The following is a 21,773-nucleotide window of genomic DNA, read 5'->3' on the forward strand; positions in this document are numbered from 1 at the left end:
TCACATTTATTTGGTACATTTTTAGTAATCAGTCATTGCAAATATTGTTTTTTCTACCTGGTCAGCTACAGGACAAAAGATAATGCTCTCTAACAAGATGCTGTTTCTCCTGTATCTGATTTCTTTCATTTGTACATGTGCCAGTGTGTTCATTCAGAATTTTGCTCACTGATTCAATGCTAAGATGCCACATGTGGAAATGCCATTATTGCTTTGTTTTTGTTGTTGTATTCTCACATATTACTGACTTGATCACTGTCATTTATCCAAACTCTAAGCAACTGTGCAGAACTAAGAAAAAGTTGTTCTACATCAGTTCATTCGGTCACATGAGAGTTATTTTGGCCAATGATTTTTCTTTGCTGGGGTGTATTGGCTGGCTGATACCTCTGGCCTTTTTGCTTGAGCTACAATCCCAGTGATATTGACATAAAAATGCAACAGTGCCTTCACAGCCATTATAGATCAGGGTTTGCCAACATGTGGTTCAGGGCCCCTGCGTGACTCCAAAGGTTACAAATGGGGGTAAAATCTATCACAATCTATCAGAAAGTGTAATATATTATAATATCAGTTTCTAATGTAAATGAAACATATATCTATAGGTCTATTACCCCAGCACACAGGCCGATGTGCAGTGCAATCAGGCCTTCAATTAACAATGTGTGTTTTTCTGCTCTAACTGTGATTTTAACAGCTGAAGATTAAACCAAACCTCCCAAATTTTACAGGTACCACAGTACAGGGTTTCAGCTACGTTCCAAATGCTCTTGTACTTTTGCTCAAGTTAAACTGTCACTTTATTTTGGCTCATGCCCACCTCACCTCACTCTTTGGACTCCGTAGATTAAAACGAGGAGGCAGCACAGTGAGCGTCATAAGGCTGGTACGGACTAACAGGCTCAGCGAAGAAAGTGATTGTACCAAACAGAAATGTCGTTTTTAACAAATCAGATTTCTAGTTAGGATAATACATCATAGGTTCTACTCAGGAGGCCTGTGAATATTAGTTTTGCAGTAAATGCTGCATTGTCACTAACAACAGGATGGGTTTTCTCCATCTGGACGTGCAAATTTAATGGAAAGCGGCTACATTTAATGTCTACACTCAGCTTTGTTTTCCACGGTATTTCTATTTAAGGAAATTCAACTTGATTTGTCATGCTCCTTGTTTGCACCTGCTACCACTTTTAAACATGTCCGCTGATATTATTATTCCTAACTTAGTCAGGCACAAACATTGTTTTCATCTGAGGATCTGATGAAAAATAAACTGAACTGGGTCAAATGCCAAAATGTCCTGGTTTGATTGATCTATTTGATATTCATTTATTATACCAGATCACTAGCTCGTCTTGTTGTTTTTTGTGTTTTTCTCTCTGTTTTATTGAATGTTTTTGAGTCACAGGCAGTTTATAACATGGAAGCTGTGGAGCATGATGTCTGCATCCACAGCTGTGACTACAGTTTCGTGTCAGCAGGGGTCACAAGTGCACTGAAAGAAGCAAATCCCTGCAACCATGAATTTTGAATTGAACATTGCAAATGAAGTGTATTATAGGTGTAGTCAGTGAGCACAGCAATTGTTATCACTTAGAGGTTAAATGATATATAAAAATAAGTAATTATTTTTAAAAAATAAATGTTTTTTTTTACACTTATTTAATAGGTTTATTATCCTATACTACTGATTTACATTATTGTTTTTAGCATAATAATCAGATAATTATTAATAGCAGTAGTAGTAGTGTTGTTTATGTATACATTATTTATGTAAGTACATTGTATAAGAGGTTTAAAAGGAAACATTAATGTACATATACTCAAGAAATGTACTTAAGTATAGTTTTGAAGTACTTGTAGGGGAGACTGTGGGCAATTATAACACACTTAATTCAAAAGTGATGACATGTAACATGCTCAGTAAGATTTTCCATCAACCTGTGGAAAAGGACCAGGGTCATTTGACCTTAGCAGAAGTTTATGGGGAAAAAAAGTTTTGAGGTGTAAATGTTAATTTATTTGTATGAAGCATTTTTATTCTGCTATCTAAAGTTTAGATGAATGCAAATTTAAATTTGCATCAATTTTATCTCAAGGTTATTGGTTAAAAATGAACATGTACAAACTGCATGTGCTGGCGGTTTGACCAGGACTCGCTGGAAGAAGAGATCTAGTATCAAAGTGGGACCTTCCTGGGTAAGTATATAAATAAAAATAAAAATAAATAAATAGATGTTGCTTGCTAGCATTCAAAGTGTTATCATGGCTGCAAGATCAGGGGCTGTTGTAGCACTGTGTTACAATCCCCACGAGCCACATTGCCCATTGTAAGCACATTTTTATTAGTGGTGACATACTTTTCTATTAATAGAGACTGACTAAATTTAAATGTAAAAAATAGTTTTAATTCAATACGAATAATTACAATCTAGTAACCACTTGAAGAGTTGTCTATTCTTCTGCAAAAACAGAAAGACTTTTGCTTTAAATGCATACAATGTCTGACATCTGACAGAATTTGAATTATATAAAAGAAAAATAAAGTAATTAAATATTACAGCAATAATGTGCTTATTTTGAGGTGTGTTTTTATTTGAAACAAATGGGCAATTTTATTATATTTTATTTTATTTCAGTAAAGTGTTTTAAATTCTTTTTTTACTTTTACTTTATTTTTATTTTTTTTACTTTTACTTAAGTATAGGATCCGAATATTTCCTCCACTGCTTACAAACACCTAATTATTATTATTTTTATTATTATTTATTCTTTGCCGTGTTTTTGTGCAGGTTCCTGTAAAGAAATATGTCGGTTTAAGTAAATTAAGCAAATTACTATAGCGCGAGCTCATTGGCTTGTGCGCGGAGCTCCGCCTATCGGAGCTGCTCCAGCAGCGCGTGACAACAGGAAACCCGAGCGTACCCGGCCGCTGCTGCGCGTGCTGCTCCTGACGTGACCCGTGTGCGTCTGAGGAGGAGGTTTGCGAAGAAGTTCACCTGCAGCCTGTCACTGATGGAGACCAGACAACAAGGTGAGTTCGTGTTCAACAAACTTTATTTTTCACACGGAAGTGAACAGAAGAAGTCGCTACGGTTGTTTTCCGTTGATCTGATAATGAGCTGAACTTCACTGCGGGCTCAACACTGACTTCAACACGTCACTGTGTGCAGGCTGAAGGAATTCACCAGAAAATACCGGGAAGGTTAAAATATCTGGTCACTACTTAAGAGTAGTAACTTGTAGCCTAATTCTTGATTTATTGCCGCGCGTGACTGTCGCGTGTCACCTTTTTGCAGTATTGTTTTACAGTGTTTCTAAAATGTTTTTAATTTTTAAACTTGCATTCATATACTCTTCAAGGAGACTTTTCTAAGGCTGTTTTGGTGCTGGTCCAATACGCAGTGTAGACATGAGGCTGTAGACATGTGCAGTTAAACAGTTTGCCAGTGTGCTTCAGGTTTGTGTTACTGTTTATTCAGGACATCATGGAAACAGACCAAACTTAAGTCCTGCAGCTGGCTACAGTTTCCCGGCTCAGAGGCTATCTGCTGGTCTAATGCATGAGCTTTCAGCTATTTCTGGTATTTGAAGAGGACGAATAAAGTGCCAGTTTTCTACTGGTCTCTGCAATCAGTTATCTGGCTCGGTTGCGCACATGTGGTTTACAGCAACCTCACAAGTTTTATTCCAACAGTTCCCATTCTAAAACAAGTGAGTGCAGTCTCACTAAGTAAACATCCCTGCTGCAGGCCTAAACTTTCTGACTTTCCGTTAAAGAGGATCTATTTATATTTGTTCCTAAAAGATTCTGTGAAGTCTACAGTGTTTATAGTATGGGTCAACCAATGGCTCTGATATTCAGCACTTGGCTAGCGTAATCAGTAATACTACATTATAATTGTTTGTATAATTGTTTGCTTTATATTTTGTTTTAAATTCATATCTGAATCTGCACAGTTAATTAAATTACATTACTGTAGCCTAGTGGAGTAAAAAGTACAGCAATTGCCTTCAAAATGTAGTGTAGTGGAAGTATAAAGCAGAAAATGGTAATTCCAAATTTTGACTGTAAGGTTTTCATTTTCACTGCAAATGTATATCGTTTCCAAATACTGGTTATTGGTCTCCATGGTTACTAATTACTGCTATTGTATTGACCATGAAAAAAACATATTAGTCAACCTTAGTTTACAGTAATGAGTATTTATGTCCCTTTACTTTATTTGTCTTTGAAAGACATGTAACCCTGTCATGTTACTGGGTTTTATTCTACCATTTGTGGCATTAAAAGAAAGAGTAATATTTGTGCCATCTCAGGCTGACACAGACATTGTTGGGAATTCATATTGCTGTTTGATTCAGCATATGTTTACTGAGGAATAGGAATTTGAATGTGAAAAATGATACATGAACTAATCAAGCAGGTCACTGACTCCCTCATCGCTGCAGTCAGTGGGATAAAGGCAGTGTTTGTTTATGCAGGTCAGGTAGTTAATTGCATTCCTTCGCATTCCAGGTCTGATTGTGTACCTGTGGCTAACTGGGAGTAAAACAGGGCAAAAATCTTTCAGTTTTCCATGCAACTTTAATATAGACATGATTATTTTATACACTTATAAATATTGCTCCCCTAAAACACCCCGAAGGTATTTAATCTGCCTGTTTGGTGTTTAAAGAGCACTTAAATTATAAAGTCCCAAAAAATGACTAAAAAGGTTTATTGCACTGTTGTTGCAGTTTGACCATTCTGCAGGCAACTTGGCCTCTAGTTTAGCTTCAATTGATTTTTCAGCCATATGACCATCCCCGGGCCTCTGATTTAGCATAGCCTCATGACCAGTGGGCCAAATGGGAGTCTTGTGACCAGAGGTATTCCACCCCGGGAAACAGGAAAGGGGGGTGGTGGGGCAGAGAGAAGAGAGTAAAGAATGGGAGAGTTAAAATGTGTATTTGTTAAACATCTTCTTTTGATTAAACACCAAACCCCATGAAATACATTAGATTGTTCTAATGAGTGCTAAAATGCCTCAGAGTCACTTACCACCTGCTTTTAAAGGGGTAGTTTGAATTATTTGAAATTGATTACTATAATGTGCTTATTCATAATCAGTGTGTTACCTACAATAGGTGGTGGTCAGCACACCCTCGTTTTGGAGAAGCGGCCAGAGTACTGGTGTAGGAAGTTAGGCAATGAACTGCTGTGGACACGGTCACCAGCAAAGGTTATTTTATGCTTTAAGAGTTTGCTACGTTGAGAATGTTTTCACCACTTCATCTTTCCTTCAGACAGCCTCTTCTGAGGGGAGACCACTGTTATATATGCCAAACGTCGCTCTCTCCAAAGCCACCAGACTTCATTGGAAAAAGCAGGAATTTTACCTTGCAGAATGCTGGAACTGCTGGTTTCTCGCTACCTTGATCTGTTAGTTTGTTTATGTTATTGTTTGACTTCGGTGAATCCAAACAATCCCTCTAAAACCTCAAAGTCACACAGTAACACAAACAATCCAGAGCCGTGGTAGACCGGCAACTCCTGCATTCTGTGAAGTAAAATTACTGATTTTACCAATAGAGTTTGGTTGGTCTGCAGAGAGTGATATTTTGCTTTATATAACAGCGGTTTCCTGTCAAAAAAGGCTGTTTGACAGCAAGGTAAAGTAAAAATATTCAAAATATGGTGTACACTTAAACTGAGAATGATTTCTTTTAAGGTGAGGCTTTTTTAAGTGGCTAAAATACATTTACCGCTGACCGTGTCCACAGCTGTACATTACTGAGCTTCCTACACTGGTGCTCCTGCTGCTTCTCCGAACTGGAGGCTTGCTGACCAGCATTTACTGTACGTAATACACTGACTATTGATAAGTACCTCAACACAACTGCTCTTCAGATAATCCAAACTATCCCTTTAAACTGCTAAAATTATGCTTTATCATCAAAAGTGTTATGGTACATGTGGCTAAATGTGGCACAGTGAAATAAACCTTAAAGCTCTTGAGAAAATGAAGGTTTCTTGCTTGATATTTGTCTGATATTGAGTTTTCCACCCTTCACGTTTATGTTTTCCACTGAAATCTGTGACCTTTTATTCCCTGAAAAAAAGGTTTACCAGTCAGTCTCACCACAAGTCAAACCAGAAGGAAATCACCGTTAGTGAAACAACACTGGCCTTATGTTGGTCTGCTTCTTCCTGCAGGGCTGGAGTATGGTGTAATGAGATTTCGTCAGTAAACAGAGAACTGTGATTGCTCAATAACTTTGGATATTCTTGTTTAATTGTTTTTAAGTTACAAAAGATCTCATTGTTAAGTCTGTGTGTGACAGATTTGCTCCCTGACACACTTTTTTAGCAACAAGGATCGGGTATATCCTGTTTAAACAGCTCCAAGGAGTTCAGATCTGTGCCACAAAGGTTGAAAAGTCAGATTTCCTGTTCATGTGCAAATGCAGACTCAGATAAGCAGCCCCCAGCACTAACTCCTTTAATGAAACAGACCTCACGATCATCAGGTTACTGACAGGGCCGGGATGGATCCTGGAGAAACATCAAGTCCCTCCACAGGGGTGACGTGTGTGTGTGCATGTGTTTATAACCGGTTTTCTTGTCTCCTGTCGCCCTGCTGCCTTGCTCTGCTGCAGAGTTGTACTCAAGTGTTCTGAGTGACGCGGTGGTGGACTGGGGCAGCATGGGTCCTGGAGAGGAATGGGTTAACTCAGCCACAACTGAGGGGGAGCAGGGTAAGACTCAACTCTCCCAGACAGAATAAAGAAAAAAAAAAGATAAATCCACTCTGAGTCACAGAGTGGAAAATGCTGCCGCACACAGATCACATCACAGGACGTGACATCAAATGCTGTTGAACACATTAACACCTGAAGTGACATCACTGGTTCGGGTGTCGTTTTTGTATATTGAGATCAGTGCAGCAGCAGTAGTTTTCTTCCTCATGTGATTCAGTGTTGATTAAACTGTTAATAGTCAGGTGGGTGAATGTGGTCTGAATGGGTGCATTTAAATTCAGACAATTTGGAGGACAGCAAGGCTGGGATCATATAATTATTAACTAAAATGAAACTATTTTATCTGTTAATTACGGATGATTAATTCTCTATATATGGTTATGACGGTTACCATTAGAGTTGTCACAATACCAGAATTATAAACTTGGATACAATACTAGTATGAAAAATACTAAATACCTCTTTCAATACCATGGCAAAAAGAGAAAAATGCAAAATTAGATTTTTTTATTCGTTCTTTCTTTCTAACAACCTGCACACAGTGCTGATATAGAAAAAGTCAGTAGACATTGTCTGGTTTTGCTGTGAGCCAAATTGCAAGCTGGACCACGAAGAGCTGAGATCTTGAATGAGCACTTTCTGAGCAGCACAACATAAATAGAAATAAACAGCCACAAAATTAGCTAATAAAATGCAGGATTGGCCTAAAATAACGTTGTACTTCAGTGGCAACAGCATAAGATTTTTAGTTCCACATAAAAAAAAGAATTAGCATATTGTATCCGTGGGAGTTGATAGTTTTTTTTTTACTCAGTGCCAAATGATTCATTTATTTACTTTTCCAGGAGCTGAGACTTCTCTCTTTTAAAACTCACTAACAGCTGGTCTGATCTGTTAACAGAAGCTTCCTGTATGCTGAAATCTCAAGGCCAGTTTCTCATTCCTCATAAACAGACTCTGCAGTTTTTTTGTCAATTAAGCTAAAACAGCATTAAAAGCAGACTCATCACTTGCGAAATAATATGAATGATGCACTTTCTGTTTTGACTAAGACTCTGAAAATACACCCAACTCTGCTCAGGTTTGAATCAGGACATGTTTCACCCCTCTGGAGAGGAGTCAGTTAAAAGGAGCTCAGATGGTGACGACATGGCTCCAGTGGTGCAGAATGGGGGAAACTTGACAGAGTGGGGTAAAACTTCTCCATCAGGGGACGATCAATGGGGTCAGACATCAGTGTCCCACTCTGACAACTGGGTCATGTCCACCACTTGGGACATGCAGCTGGACAGCACAGGTGAAGAGGGATGTAGCCTAGAACCCGTAGAGTAGAAGTTTTTCACTTTGGTTGAACATTTAACTGAACTGTGAGAAAACTCATAGCCACACTGGAGCTGTATCTGCCACTCAGGACACTGAGGTAAAGTCCTTCGTGTTTTATCTGGTAATTTGGGGATTTAGCAGCTTAGAGCAATTAAATGCAACAATTAAAAAAACAAAGACATTGTGGGTATATAACAGGCAGATTGAGGTATTTTTGAGCTTGAATTTTTTTAAATTTTGACTACTTGTAGGTCAACCAATGAATATGTAAGAAATGATTTAGTATTTTCCTGCCAGTCAAGACTTTAGTCTTGGCTGTGTGGATTGGACTTTAAACTGACATGGAGACCATATTTGATGTAAAACAAGCCAAAAAAACTCAACTAAATAAACTAAAGTTGACAAGTTATTTTTATTTTGCAGACTGTTTTTGTTGTCTGGTCAAAGTGATTTGAAAGGGAAAATTTACTTGACTGTCTAATGACCAGAATGACACATTAAATAAAAAGCAAGAAAGAATTATACTGGGAAAAATCTATATCTGCATAGACTACCGACAGTGGTTATATATGAATAAATCACAGTAGTTGAAGTATAATTTCTCGGTCTGCTGGAAATGTTTTCTACCGCAACACCACAGGATTTCCCTTCTCTTGAATATATTAAACTAGTTATGATCTACGGTAGTTGATTGTGAAATTGAACATGAAAGGGGAAAAAAACTAAAATTGTTATTGGTCATAGTTGTTACAGTCATCTAACACCAATGTTGAATGATTGTGCCATTAAAGTGTTATGTTAAATGTTCAACCAAGGTGAAATGATGCCTTGAAATGTAGTTGTGATCCTTAGTGCCCAGGAAAATTAAGAGCTACTACAAAAAGCATACACAGGTGATATACATGAGCAAGTTTTGAAGCAATGTAGATGACAAATTCAGTGAGAAATAATACCTGTACTTCTTTTAAAAGGTGCAAAAGCACATTGCTGAGATATTCAGTTAGCAGCTTTTGTCAGAGTTGCCTCTTCATATTGCTTTAAAATGTTGCCAGAGCAACATGTGCTGAAAACTGTCATTGACTCAAATCCCAGTTCAGTCGAGATCTGAGGACCTGAACTCACTCTGTGTCTGACCAATTTCATGCAGTGAACCATGACTGAGATCATTAACTACAAGTTTCAGCATTCTTCACATTCCAGAGAATTGTCAATCCCACAGCAGGACGTCACCGTTCAAATGGCAGAGACTATCTTTCAAAACTTACAGAACACAATTTTACATGAAATTTTTGATTTTCTTAGTATGTGTCCTACTCCATATTATATATATAGTTATAGAAAATGGCACCAGAACATCCACTGGTGTTGATACCATAAGAAGCAGCTTAGACACTGCGCCTTTTGTTTCCATAATGACTAACAGTAAAACATGTGACTCTCACACAATCAGACAATTCTTACATACATTTTCAGATACTTAATAGGAACTCCACAGACAAACACAAGGCTGCTCTGAGTATTAATTACCAAAAAGGCCTTCACTTCATTTGCAGTTTCTACTTTTTTTTATATATATTTTTCTTTAAACAAAAAATCACCTGCCTTGACTAAAACAGAAACTGGCATCAGTTAAAAAGCAACCTCTATGAGCAAAAAGGGACCTGGAAAAAATCTACATTAGCTGAATGAAAACCTCTCCTAGCCAAAAAAGAAACCTCCCATAGCTTTAGCTAGGCAGGCTAGCTACAAAAACTTGCATTAAACAAAAAGCAGGAGTCTGCTTTAGCTAAAAAGTAACCCATATCAACTGAAAAGGAACCTCCCTTAACTAAAAGCTAACCATCAGCTGAAAGGATATCTGCAGTGCAAAGTAACCATTATTAGTTTAAAAGCAATCTGTGTTAGCTAAAAGTAAATATTCTTTATGTGCCTAGCCTTAACTAAAAAGATACTTGCGTTATTTAAACAGAGGTGCCATGTCATTTTTCTTGTTATTCTTGTTGTTAGGCCCATTGCTGCGGAAATACACACTCTTCAGTGACTCCTAACTCTGTCCATGGTGCTGAATTCGTGGGGGTTTTTCGTTCTGGCTTTACACCATATGACATTTCTTTGTCTCAAAAAAAAATCTGATGTTTTAGTTCATTATTATGATTTAGTTCATTTTAAACAAACAGGCTAGAGAGTATGAATGCGGTGGGGGGTTTTTTTCAGAGCAATAGGCCTTTGGAGCAATTGGCGTTTGTTTTCGGGATAACAAGCTGTTGGACAAATGGGCTTTTGGTCCAGTGGCAGACAGTTTTCAGACTATTGGGGTTTCAGAATAATTCCCTTACAAGAAACTTGCCTTAGCTAAAAGAAACCATTTGGAACATGCTACTTACCTTTATTACCTGTGTGCTAATTGAACACCAATGTAGTTATAATTACCATTAAAGGAATGAAACCATTAGCAGTCTGGAAAAAGCTTGATAGTGTGAACATTATTTAGCAAAACTAATTGAAATGGAGATCATGTGGTGTTGATGTGTGACTTCTTAGTATGTTGCATCCTCTCTCAAGTGCCTTGTAATCTTTTATGTTTAGATTATTAAATGCAACAGTTAAATGTCGTCCTCCAAATTACATTGGTAGGAAATATTTAACCCTCTAAGTTTTCTCCCTGTCATTTTTAAGGTTCTGGCTTTGTCATGGCTTTGTGAACATGAGAAATGACTCAGTCTGAGTTCACTTAGACTGACTTGAAAAGCTTCCCTCTGAGCCACAGGGGTTTCAAAAATCTGATTGTCCTGCTGCTGTGCGTTGTAGGCAGAAATAGCTCCCCACTATAGAAAGGCCTGGCTTGTACTGGTGCATGCTGTGCTTCAGTTTAGTGCTGTAAGCTACACTTTCGTGAAGTGTCTGTGCCTCTGCTGCATGTAGTGCTGAGCCCCTTTTAACATTAGATTGTAAACAGAATTTTGTTATTTGCTGTTTAGTCAGCAGATAGTTTACCATTTTGTTTTTGTCAGTCTTTACTAAACTTACTCTGTCCTCACCTGTCCTAAAATGCTGCCACATTCAGAGAGGGGACACCTCACAGCAGGTACAGTAACCCTCTTCATTTCTATTCTGACAAACTGTGTTTTTCTAGATGGAGTTCACATGCAAACCTTTCACAGGTCCACTACAAACATATTGACATAATAACCTACATGTATTGCACTTCTTGGTTTACTGTGTACACGGACGTCCTGCTGTTGCCAGGTGCTGCTGTGAGGTACCTGTTTGTCCGGATTTGTCTTCCTCAAATATGAGAAATCCTGCAACAATACAAGTCTAATCAGACGGAAACAGTTTTGATGAATGAAAAATCTGTTGTTCTCACTTTATTTTCGTTTTTTCTCCATGCTTTTTGTTTTTGTTATGCAAAATTCCTGCAGATATACATTACAATGTTGTATGTGTCATTGTGATAATACTTGTTCATCACTTAGGTATTCCAAATATTGTGCATGATGAAGAAAAAGGGCTGCTCTGAAAGAGTCATCTGATGCCAGTCAGATGACAGTGTCAGCATTGTAGCTCTGTGTGTCATTCATAGACACTTGAAATGTTTTTGTGTTTTTTTTTTTTCCTTGGAAGTGTGGCTGTGTAATTGTGTGCATGAGACACAGTCAGTGAGTTTTCAAAAGTAAATACAGTGTGCACACAGTTTAATGATGTGTTTCTGTGAGGCAGAAAGAGACGTTATCTTCTTAGGACTGTTTTCTAAATCTGTGAAAGAAAGTGTTGTCTTTGTAAAACTGTCTTTCAGAATTTCCAAAACCCATAATCTTCATTATTTTTTGAAACATTTTTTAATATTTTTTTATGCCTTTGATTTCATAAACTGTCATCCTATTTTTTTATTGGGAATAGGTGCCAAGGCAGAATATAATTTGTTTAACTTTGCTTCAAGACTTAATACATAAAAGAACCACTGGTTTATTTGCACTGTAAACCACTAAAGTCCAATATTGCAACTTTAAATTCAATCTGTCCTCCTCAGAAACAACATCTCATTTGTGTGTGTGTGTGTGTGTGTGTGTGTGTGTGTGTGTGTGTGTGTGTGTGTGTGTGTGTGTGTGTGTGTGTGTGTGTGTGTGTGGCAGTCTGTAGTGTCCATCGGCAGAGTTAAAGCAAGATAATCCACATCAGTTAATCCAGATTACAGCGCTACAGGCTGCAGATTACATAACAGTCAGACAGAGACGCAGTCAGACGTGGAGACAGACAGATATGTGGACTCAGACATAGAGGCTGTCAGACAGTTTGTATCACACAGACCAAACAATAAAACAGGCAAAAGGATCTATATATTTTAGGCTGGGTTGCACTAACAATGATTCATTTTAAAGGATTAATTAATGGTTTAACTTCATATTATGTTGCACCAAACTTTTAAATTTATTAGAATTAATTAAATTTATTTCAGCAAATGTCAGTCTCTTTCACTTTTACAGGTCATGGACAGGTTTTAATGAATATGTCATTAAATAAAATCTATTGTGTGTGTGTGTGTGTGTGTGTGTGTGTGTGTGTGTGTGTGTGTGTGTGTGTGTGTGTGTGTGTGTGTGTGTGTGTGTGTGTGTGTGTGTGTGTGTGTGTGTGTGTGTCTGTTTCATTCAGGTTTTCTGGACTCTCAGCCACTGAGAGAGGCTGATGAAGATCTGGTTTCAGAAGTCAACTTAAACAACTCCATCATGACGGAGGAGGAGAGAGAGGAGATTCAGCAAGAATTAACTAAAGTATGTTGTCACACATGCACGTCCTCAAGTGTTGATATTACGAAGACAGTAAAATGGACAAGTGCCCATCACTGAAGTGGCTTGTTCTGTCTTTTTGTGTGTATGTCCAGCTGGAGGAGGAGATCAACACACTGAGGCAGGTTTTGTCGTCCAAAGAGAAGCAGCACGCAGACCTCAAACAGAAACTGGGCATCACTCCTCTGAGCGAACTCCGAACCAACTTCAGCAAAGGCTGGCACGACATGCAGACCTCCACTGCGTGAGTCTGTTGGTTTAAAGGAGTTAAAGGGACAGTTCAGATTATTTGAAGTGGGGTTGTAGGAGGTACTTAAACGTAGTCGTTGTATTACCCACGGTAGAGGGCGGTTGGCACACCCCCAGTTTGAGGAAGCAGCAGGAGTCTCAGTGTAGGAAGCTGAGCATTGTTCTGCTTTGCACAGGGTCTGCAGAAAAATGTATTTTAGCCACTTAAAGGAATAGTTCCCATTGTTAAAAGCTGTCTGACAGCAAAGTAAAGTGGTGAAAATATTCTAAATATAGAGTACATTTAAACTGCCATTAATTTTTGCTGCCGTCTCTGTCCATAGCAGTTTATTGCTTAACTATCCCTCTAATGTAAAGAGGACAAAGTGTGTGTTTTTGTCTGCAGCACATGACTGAATGTCTTTGAATGTTTGCTGTCAACATAGATGCCCTTTACAGGTCTCGCACGCACAAAGCAGTTAGTTGTTTTTAACAGCCAGTATGGCCTCTTGTTATGAACACAGATATCAGAAACCCAATTAAAAAGACATAATCCTGGGCTCCTGTCTGCTCAGCACGCGTGTGTTTGTTATCTTTGTTGTGCTCATTGTAACAGACATCATAAACCTGATTAAAAACACATCACATGGTGCTAAAGCCTTCTGTCCCCACACAGTTAGCTGAACATGTCCAGTCCAGTACCTGGAAATGATGATAATGTTTTATCCTGTGTGTCATTTTCTCCACTTGTACGGGCCAACCAAATTCAACCTCCTTTTTTAAACTGCACTTATCAAGAGTGAAACACAATTGTAATATTCCTCCAAATCAGCTCTTTTTCAACACTTTTTGCCTTTAGTGTGCAGAGCAACAACCTCATCATCTGTGAGCTCTTACTCAGACATCAAGAGACAGAGAGGAGCAAGAGGATCGTCTCTAGAGGCCTCCCTTCTTATCCAGTTACACTCAAACCTGAAGATCACTTTACACACACACTCGCCATACTCATGTATAATGAACCAGTGTGACCACAGGAGAGTAAGATCATAGAGAAACTGGGTAAAGCAGATAAGTGGAAGTTTGAATCTGTGATAGAAATGTAAATAAATCTATAAAACATATAGTTCAAATATATATTATCCCACAAGATCCCCTCAATAATTGTGAATCAGTGTATCTTGTAAGGAAATGAGTTTGTAGTGGAAACAAGTGAAAGGCTAGGCTGTTTAAAATACATGAAATACAGTAAGTGCTGATTAAGATGATGACAGAGCATTTTTAAACAAGTTACGTGGGTTTTATTGGCTCTGATTAGGATGGTGATTAGTAAAGACGGATGTAAACAGTTATAATGACAGGCCCAATCATCCGAAGACACATTGAGTTGATGATCCCATTTGTTCTACCTGCCTTTATTGTGCTGTACATTTCCAAGAGCGTAGGAGAATCTATGGTGGCTGTGAGAGTTGCACAAAACACAAAAGGCTGTATCTAAAGCCAGTGTTTGATTTGTCCAATCAGGGCTACTGTAGAAACATGGTGTCCTCAATGTACGACTCATTTTAAGGTAACAAAAACACTGCAGTTCTGACTTTCGGGGGATTCTCCACAAATGAAAACATAATTATGAATATGATATTCAATTTTTGCCACATTCTCTCAATAAACCCCCCTAAATCTTACACACTGGACCTTTAAATGCATGTAGGTGTGCAAAAGGTAGCAATGACATATTTTGAATGCATCTTCTTTATGTCTCAGCTATAAGAAGACGTCAGAGACCCTGTCCACAGCAGGACAGAAAACCTCAGCAGCCTTCAGCACGCTGGGCAGCGCCATCACCAGGAAGTTCGGCGACATGAGGTACACAATGATGTCACACCTGATTATTGAGTCTCACTTCAGCACAAATAGAGTTCAGACTTTGCTGCTCACTTGCCAACCAGCTCTTATGTGTTTATTGATAATATATCATGCAAATAGTGTAGTGAAGTTGTAAATGTGTCCATGATCCGTTATCAATACATTTGCATGTCCAAACCCATCATAACCCAGCCTATCCATTCACCTCTGCTGCATTTCCTCTTTCATCCAGTTCGCAGACATGTTTTTATTTGTGCTATCCATCCCTGTCTCTCAGGGAGCAGAGTTTTGACTGTGGCTCCATCCAGCTCAGGGCAAAGTTGAGATTATATAAACCCACATTAAGCTGCTTTCTGTGGGGAGCTGAAGGGCCCGGAGGCAAAGTCTGTCCTCTTCAAGTCACTGTCTCTCTCTTGTAATGCCTCCTTGCCTCGCTGTCACTCTGTGCTGCTCTGTTTGAGATGTGGAAAGTCAACACAAAGTGTGTGAGCCTGCATTGTTCTGCAGGAAATAAATAGAGCATTTGTGTGAACGATGACGAGAAAGAGCTGGAGCATGTGTGCCTGTGTGACTTCATGTATGTGTGCAGAAGACAACACAAGAAAAGCTTCTTAAGGTCCTACAAGAAAGCTGGTTGGAACTGACATCTAACATTTGAAAACAGCTGGAAAAATGTATTTGCAACTTTGATGCCATTACATTGACTGAATCTGCTCATTCATAACAAAACGTAACAGAAAAAAAGGTTTTAAAAAAGCCATATCTCCCGTGGAGGCTGTAATATGTTGAAGTGGCTGTATTGTAAAGACAGATGGTGTGTTGGTGGTTCTTGGTCCACTGCAGCGTAATATGTTTTTGGAAAATAGAGCGCAGTGAGGAAACAATGCATTATCTTTGATTATTCCAGCATGGTTGGTCTAGAGTTGCTGTTCCCTCGGAGGTACGTTCCTGTGGTTTGTGGCTCATGGTGTGCATAAGATTGGTTTGGATGCAGACACACTGAGCATGTTTGTATTTTTTTGCTGTGGAAGTGTGTTCTTCTTGCATGTTTCAGCCAGAAATATTGAACCATTTTCAAACAGATTTTCTCTCAAGCTGAATTCTCCAAGGATACAGCATTTCACTATCTGTTTGTTCTGTTTTTGTCATCATTGTGTCCTGTTACACTGATCAGATGCATTACAAGTCGCTACAAATGGCCCTCTGTAGATGCAAATATCACTTTAAAAAGGATGTAAATCATCTGTGTGATATAATATGTGTGTGAATAAACCTCACTGATTCTTCCAAGGTGATCTTTCCACAGTATCCAGTATAACATAGGACAGGGCAACAGAAACACTGATTTTCATCCTTCAAAAATAAATAATAAAAATATTTGTCATTTTTGTGCCGTTAAAAATCAGATTTTCCACTGTTTGTACAGTGTTTCTGTGCCACCACTGTTTAATTCTGTCATATTTCTCTTTCAACAACTAACTCTCACTCTCTATTCTTATATCTGCTGTGTGTGTGTGTGTGTGTGTGATCACATTTATGTTTGGTTTGTGTTTCCTTGAAGTGTGAGTGTGGATAAGAATAGACAGCATCTGAACAGACAATCTGGTCCCCATAGTGATGTTACTGAATTGCTTTCAGTTTACTTTCCCTAACAGATATAAGTTTACCTAGCGTATAAGAACATAAATACCTGCAGCAGTGTATCCTTTAACTGTGAAATTGTGTTTTAATAACATAAATGTTGCACCAAAGAATCTTAAAAGTTGTTTTCTCTCTTCCTTTGTGCTTCTCAAGGTCCAACTCTATAGGGTAAGAATCACACAGCTGATTATGTCACATTAGTTGTTCCTGACTAAAGAGCCTTAGGCCACGCATCTTAACTCGGTCAGATCGGCTGATAGCTGATAACTGGTTGGTACAGTTTGGGCTCAGTCAGCTGAGTCTGATTTTCTTCTGCCATGTTGGACTGAAGTACTCAGTCAGTCACTCAGTCAGTCAGGTGTTTCTTGTCTCAGCTCAGAATAGCTCAGATCTAATTGATTTTAGTCTCTGATAAAAAAAAAAAATGCCTCAATGAATCATGGACTCAATGAATCATGAGCTGTCCTGCTCCATCTTAGTTGTAGGAAAGTGATAAAGCTAAGCGAATACAGGCTGAGACTGATTTAAAAAATGCAGGCTTTTTCACTTTTGAGCAATTGTTGACTTGATTGAACAGACTTGAAGATAGATGAGTGGAATAACATGAATGACTTGTATCCTTTTATGATAAAATACTATACAGATAACATTCTACAATTTCCCCTTTCGTTTCATCCTCTAACAGAGAGGCTGTGGGACTGATTCTGCATGAGCTCAATATCAAAAGACAACATGAAAACATTGATTTCTGTAGCTGACTCCGTGGGCCAATTTAACTCAGGCTTTTGTGTGCGTGTGCATGTGCATGTGTATAACCTTTGCTAATCATTAACTCCTCTCTCACCACGCTCTCTGGGGACAGCTACTCTATCAGACACTCAATGAGCATGCCCACCATGAGGTAAACACACTGCGCTTGCTTTTGTGTGCGAGAGAGAATCAATTTGCTTTTTTCTTATCTTTGTGTGATGTGTTTTTTGTCATGTTTTGCCACAAAACTCTACTGTACTCTAATTTAAATTCCATATATTGCTCAAACACCAGGTGCAGTTTATTGTGTTCCCACCATTGACATTTATTTAGTTAATAACTGAATGGTGATAAGTTCATTCTGATACAAAGAAACCTGGAAAATATCAAATACCAGGGATGTTTACACATGATATTTACACCTGTTTACACCCCGTACTGTTGCTTTTGGCGCCATTTACTGCCTCAGTTCACTCAAGAACATGTACGCCATAACAGTTAATACTTAATGTTATGCAGAAAATATATCCCAGTATTTATTCCAGGTTATAAAACTACCATTCACAATGTAACACATGTAAATACAATCATTTTAACAGAAAGGAAACTAGTGACTTTACCCACATTAGTGTTACAAAACATAGTTTAGCTTTTCATTTTGTGCAGTTACTGATAATAAAGTACAATGTTTGTTTGTTTTTTCTTTACAGAAACTCTCCCAGCTTCAGGTCTTTTGAGGAGAAAGTTGAGAATACAGTTTCCACTATCAAGGTAAACAGTGTGTGTTTGTGTGTGTGTGAGTCATTAAAATGTCACAGTGTATTTTGAGAGCACTGATTCCATGTTTCTAAACTGGTATCAAAGAGAAGGATATGATTCATATATTGAATAATTTATTGAAAGTCACTAATTAATAATGCGTACTCTATGCTTTGTTTAGTCCAAACCTAAATTTCAAAAAAGTTAGATTGATGTCTAAAATGCAAATAAAAACAGAATGCAATGATTTGCAATTGAATGTTCATATTGATACACTTTATTGTGTTTTTTTTTTTTATTGTGTTCTATTGTGTTTAAATGTACACTCAATCTGAATTTGATGCCTCCAGCACATTCCAAAAAAAGTTGAGACCAGGGCAACAGAAGACTGGGAAAGTTGTTGAATTCTCAAAAAACACCTGTTTAGAACATTTGACAGGTAAACAGGTTAACTGATGGCAGGCGACAGCATCATGATTGGGTGTGAGGGGGGCATCCTCGAAAGGCTCATTCGTTAAAGGATGTTATTCCATGGGCTCGGGAACACTTCAGAAGAAGAAGTCAGTAAACACAGCAAAATGAAAGCCATATGCTGTAGACTTCTCTGGACCCTGAGTCCGTATTTCAGATTGTTTTTGGAAATCGTGGATGAGAGGAAAAGGACCATCCAGATTCCAGATTGTTTCCAGTGCAAAGTTCAAAAGCCATCATCTGTGATGGTAGGGGTGTGTGTTCATGCCATCTGCTGCCATCCAGATGACGCCAAGACACATTCTGCACGTGTTACAACAGTGCGGCGTCATAGTAAAAGAGTTCAGGTACTAGATTGACCTGCCTGGAGTCCAGACTTGCCTGAGAGCCTGGACTGTAGGGCACCTGAAGTCGTATGACATCAAGAAAGAGAAAGAGTTTCACTTTCAAAACCTCAACAATTAGTATCCTCAGTTCCCAAACACTTACTGAGTACTCTGCAACTTTTTTTGAACTTGTTGCAGGTATCGAATTCAGAATTGAACATTAAATATCTTCTCTTTGGATCTGCAAATCATTGCATTCTGTTTTCATTTACATTTCCCACAATGTGCCAACTTCTTTGGAACTGTGGTTTGTAGTATGCTCTGACAGCCACACAAAGAAGGTTGCCTCTGAACATTAGAAATGTCAGTGAAGCAGAAAGAACAGAGCACTATAATCTGTGTGTAATTGCTAGCTTACACTCTTGACTCCTTCAGCCTGTTGGGTTATTTATATTCACACTGATCCTGATACAGTCTTAGCAGCAGCAGCGGACCTAAAGACCACCATGTGAATTATGGGGCTGCAGTGTGTACAAAGTGGTTAGAAACACTGAAGTACTAAATTGCTGCTGACTTCTCTCCTCTTTTGTGACTTATAATAGAATTTCATCAAGGATAACAGGGTCCTCTATAGAAAATCAGACACTTAACTTTATTAAAAAACTCTCAAAAACAGTGTAAGCTCAAAGATACATAATGTAGTGATGAAACAAAAGCTGTTTAAAGAAGTTTACAAGGAGTTTACATTTCAGCTTTGTCTACCCGTTTTCAAAAAAACAGAACATGACTCATCCCCGTCTGTGCTCACTGCCTGTGTCTGACAGTGGAAGTCTTTGTGAAAGTCTGCCCCCATGAGTCTGTTCTGCAGCAGTGCAGGAACTGTGGAGAGAACTATTCAGTGATGACGGCACATTTTAACTTGGCGCTTTTGCTTTTTTTTCACAGACAAAGGTCGGCACTTCAGAGAGCAGAGGCAGCTTCGAGGACGTCCTCTCCTCAGCAGCGAATGCCAGCTCTCAGGAGACGCCCACTAACAACTTGACAGACGGCTCTGAGAGGGTGTGTTAGAGCTGCATCCACACTACGAGGCAGGACTTCAACCGGGAACTCTTATCTCTGCTGAACCGCAGATGTTACAGATGTTACTTCTATTTTTAATGGCACGTGTTAAGATGCAATCCCATGTATGTGACACCTGGATGATGATTTCCTGCAAACCCAAATGCTTAATGTGTTAGAAAATTGATGCCATTTCTTGTTTGGACCAAATTTATCCCTAAATATTCTAAAGCAACAGTCGTCCTCCTATGCTTTGAAAAATCAACACAGCTAACGTCACTAGCTCACCTCCCTTTGATTGTGTATCTCGTCTAAGTGGACATGGTTGATCTTTTCGTTGAAGGACTCTCCTTCCTGCCCTCCAGTGGCCTCCAGTGACCATGTTAAACCGCAGATGTTGGATCAGATGGGGTTAAAGGGCAGAAGCAGCGAAGGCTTAGTTAAAAAAAAAATATAATGAAATGAAAGGAGGATGAGCAGATTTCAAGAACCAAAGCCCTGCACTGTATTTCTAGCCTGTATTTCTTCTGTCACTTTAGTTGAGCATCTCATGGTTTAACCTATTACCCTTTTGTCATGGGTAGAAAAACTCAGCTGTCAAATCACAGCTGGAACTCACACACACACACACACACAATGAATTCCTTCTTTTGCGATGTAAATTCAACATAAGTGAAAACAGCCATCTTGGTACAGTATCAAAACTCAACAAGTTACAAATGTTTGATGGGACCCTGGCCCACTCTGTTTGGTGGTCAGGCTTTGTTTTCTGTCTTTGATAAATCAGAACATAAACAGAATCCTGATACCAAACAGAATGTGAAGCTTTGCAAATCCCTTTTAACATAAACATAAATATCTGCTTTTTCTGAATTTGATGCCAGCAACATGTTTCAAACAAGTTTGTCCGTTTAGGAGTGATGAAGGGGAAAGCAGGGTCAAGTTGAGCAGGGTCAAGCGGACCGCTCACTGCTGTATTTTACCATTGATTGATTACCACCAACTGTGTGTGAAATTTACAGAAAAAAAAAATCTTAATAATCCAGCCCAGACTGAGACTTACAAATCTCACACCAAAAAATACAAAACTATATTTTAATTTATGCTTAGACATAAAAAAATACATTTTATGCTACTTTTTCAGCTACTTTCTACTAAAATGTGTTTATAATCCAAGGTCATGTGATCAGACCAGGAGTCCAGGGTAAAACTGTAACCTTGTATAAAAGATTTTACACTGAGAAAGCAGATCTTGTCTCTCCAGATTTTTTTTGGTATCTAAAAAGATCTTTTGTTCAGACTAACTTGCATACTGTACCTTATCCCCAAATCCCAAATGACTGTTTTACATATTTTCCGCTGTAGACAGTTTGTGTTGGAGCCTTTTTTTAATGCTGGATCGTACATATGGCGCACATATTTAGGACAGACAAGTCTACAGGGTGAAATGAAACGCTATATATTTGCCATGTGCGAGGCCTGTCATGATAACTACTTTTGTTGGACCACATACTGTTCCAGAAATAACTGCAATAAACAATATTGTCATTTTAATTCCATGCTGCTGATATAATGACAATATAGTAGCATAATAGTGCAAATAGTCTTTTACAGAGCAATGAACTTTTAATTCAGACAGCAGACGATGAGAGAACAGAAGCAGAGCAACCAGAAAAGACAAGATATGTCTCTGCTGTTTTCTAATAATGGTCGGGAAAAATCCTGCTGTTTATTCTGGCATCATGTTGGCTAAAATGTTGCTGACGTTCTTTTGTAAATTAACATGCAGGTAAACACAGCGGGCAATAGATGTCCTCGATCATTT

The 21,773-nt window shown here is 38.5% G+C and overlaps 1 protein-coding gene across 5 annotated transcripts; it reads left to right on the plus strand.

Moving 5' to 3' along the window:
- Positions 1-2,895: 2,895 nt before the first annotated feature.
- On the plus strand, positions 2,896-20,020 carry tpd52l1 (tpd52 like 1). 5 transcript variants are annotated; one of them, XM_084736912.1, is made up of 12 exons: positions 2,896-3,034; positions 6,643-6,741; positions 7,826-8,041; positions 11,132-11,152; positions 12,718-12,836; positions 12,947-13,095; positions 14,841-14,942; positions 15,850-15,882; positions 16,737-16,751; positions 17,446-17,484; positions 18,044-18,104; positions 19,835-20,020. In XM_084736912.1, the coding sequence occupies exons 1-12, from the start codon at positions 3,016-3,018 to the stop codon at positions 19,955-19,957; spliced, it is 996 nt and encodes a 331-aa protein (XP_084593038.1). In that variant the 5' UTR covers positions 2,896-3,015; the 3' UTR covers positions 19,958-20,020. The 5 variants fall into 5 exon arrangements, with proteins under 5 accessions (XP_084593038.1, XP_084593035.1, XP_084593039.1 ...); XM_084736909.1 differs by lacking the exons at positions 15,850-15,882; positions 16,737-16,751; positions 17,446-17,484; XM_084736913.1 differs by lacking the exons at positions 7,826-8,041; positions 11,132-11,152; positions 15,850-15,882; positions 16,737-16,751.
- The last annotated feature ends 1,753 nt before the right edge of the window (positions 20,021-21,773 follow it).

Source organism: Lutjanus erythropterus, chromosome 15 (assembly GCF_056507025.1).
Source record: "Lutjanus erythropterus isolate fLutEry1 chromosome 15, fLutEry1.hap2, whole genome shotgun sequence".
In the NCBI taxonomy this organism is placed as follows: domain Eukaryota; kingdom Metazoa; phylum Chordata; class Actinopteri; order Lutjaniformes; family Lutjanidae; genus Lutjanus; species Lutjanus erythropterus.

Excerpts from the sequence above, each read along its gene's own strand:
- tpd52l1 (XM_084736912.1), top strand. Across the intron at positions 14,943-15,849 it reads AGGAAGTTCGGCGACATGAG|CATGGTTGGTCTAGAGTTGC; the intron begins GTACACAATGAT and ends TGATTATTCCAG. Across the intron at positions 18,105-19,834 it reads ATACAGTTTCCACTATCAAG|ACAAAGGTCGGCACTTCAGA; the intron begins GTAAACAGTGTG and ends TTTTTTTCACAG.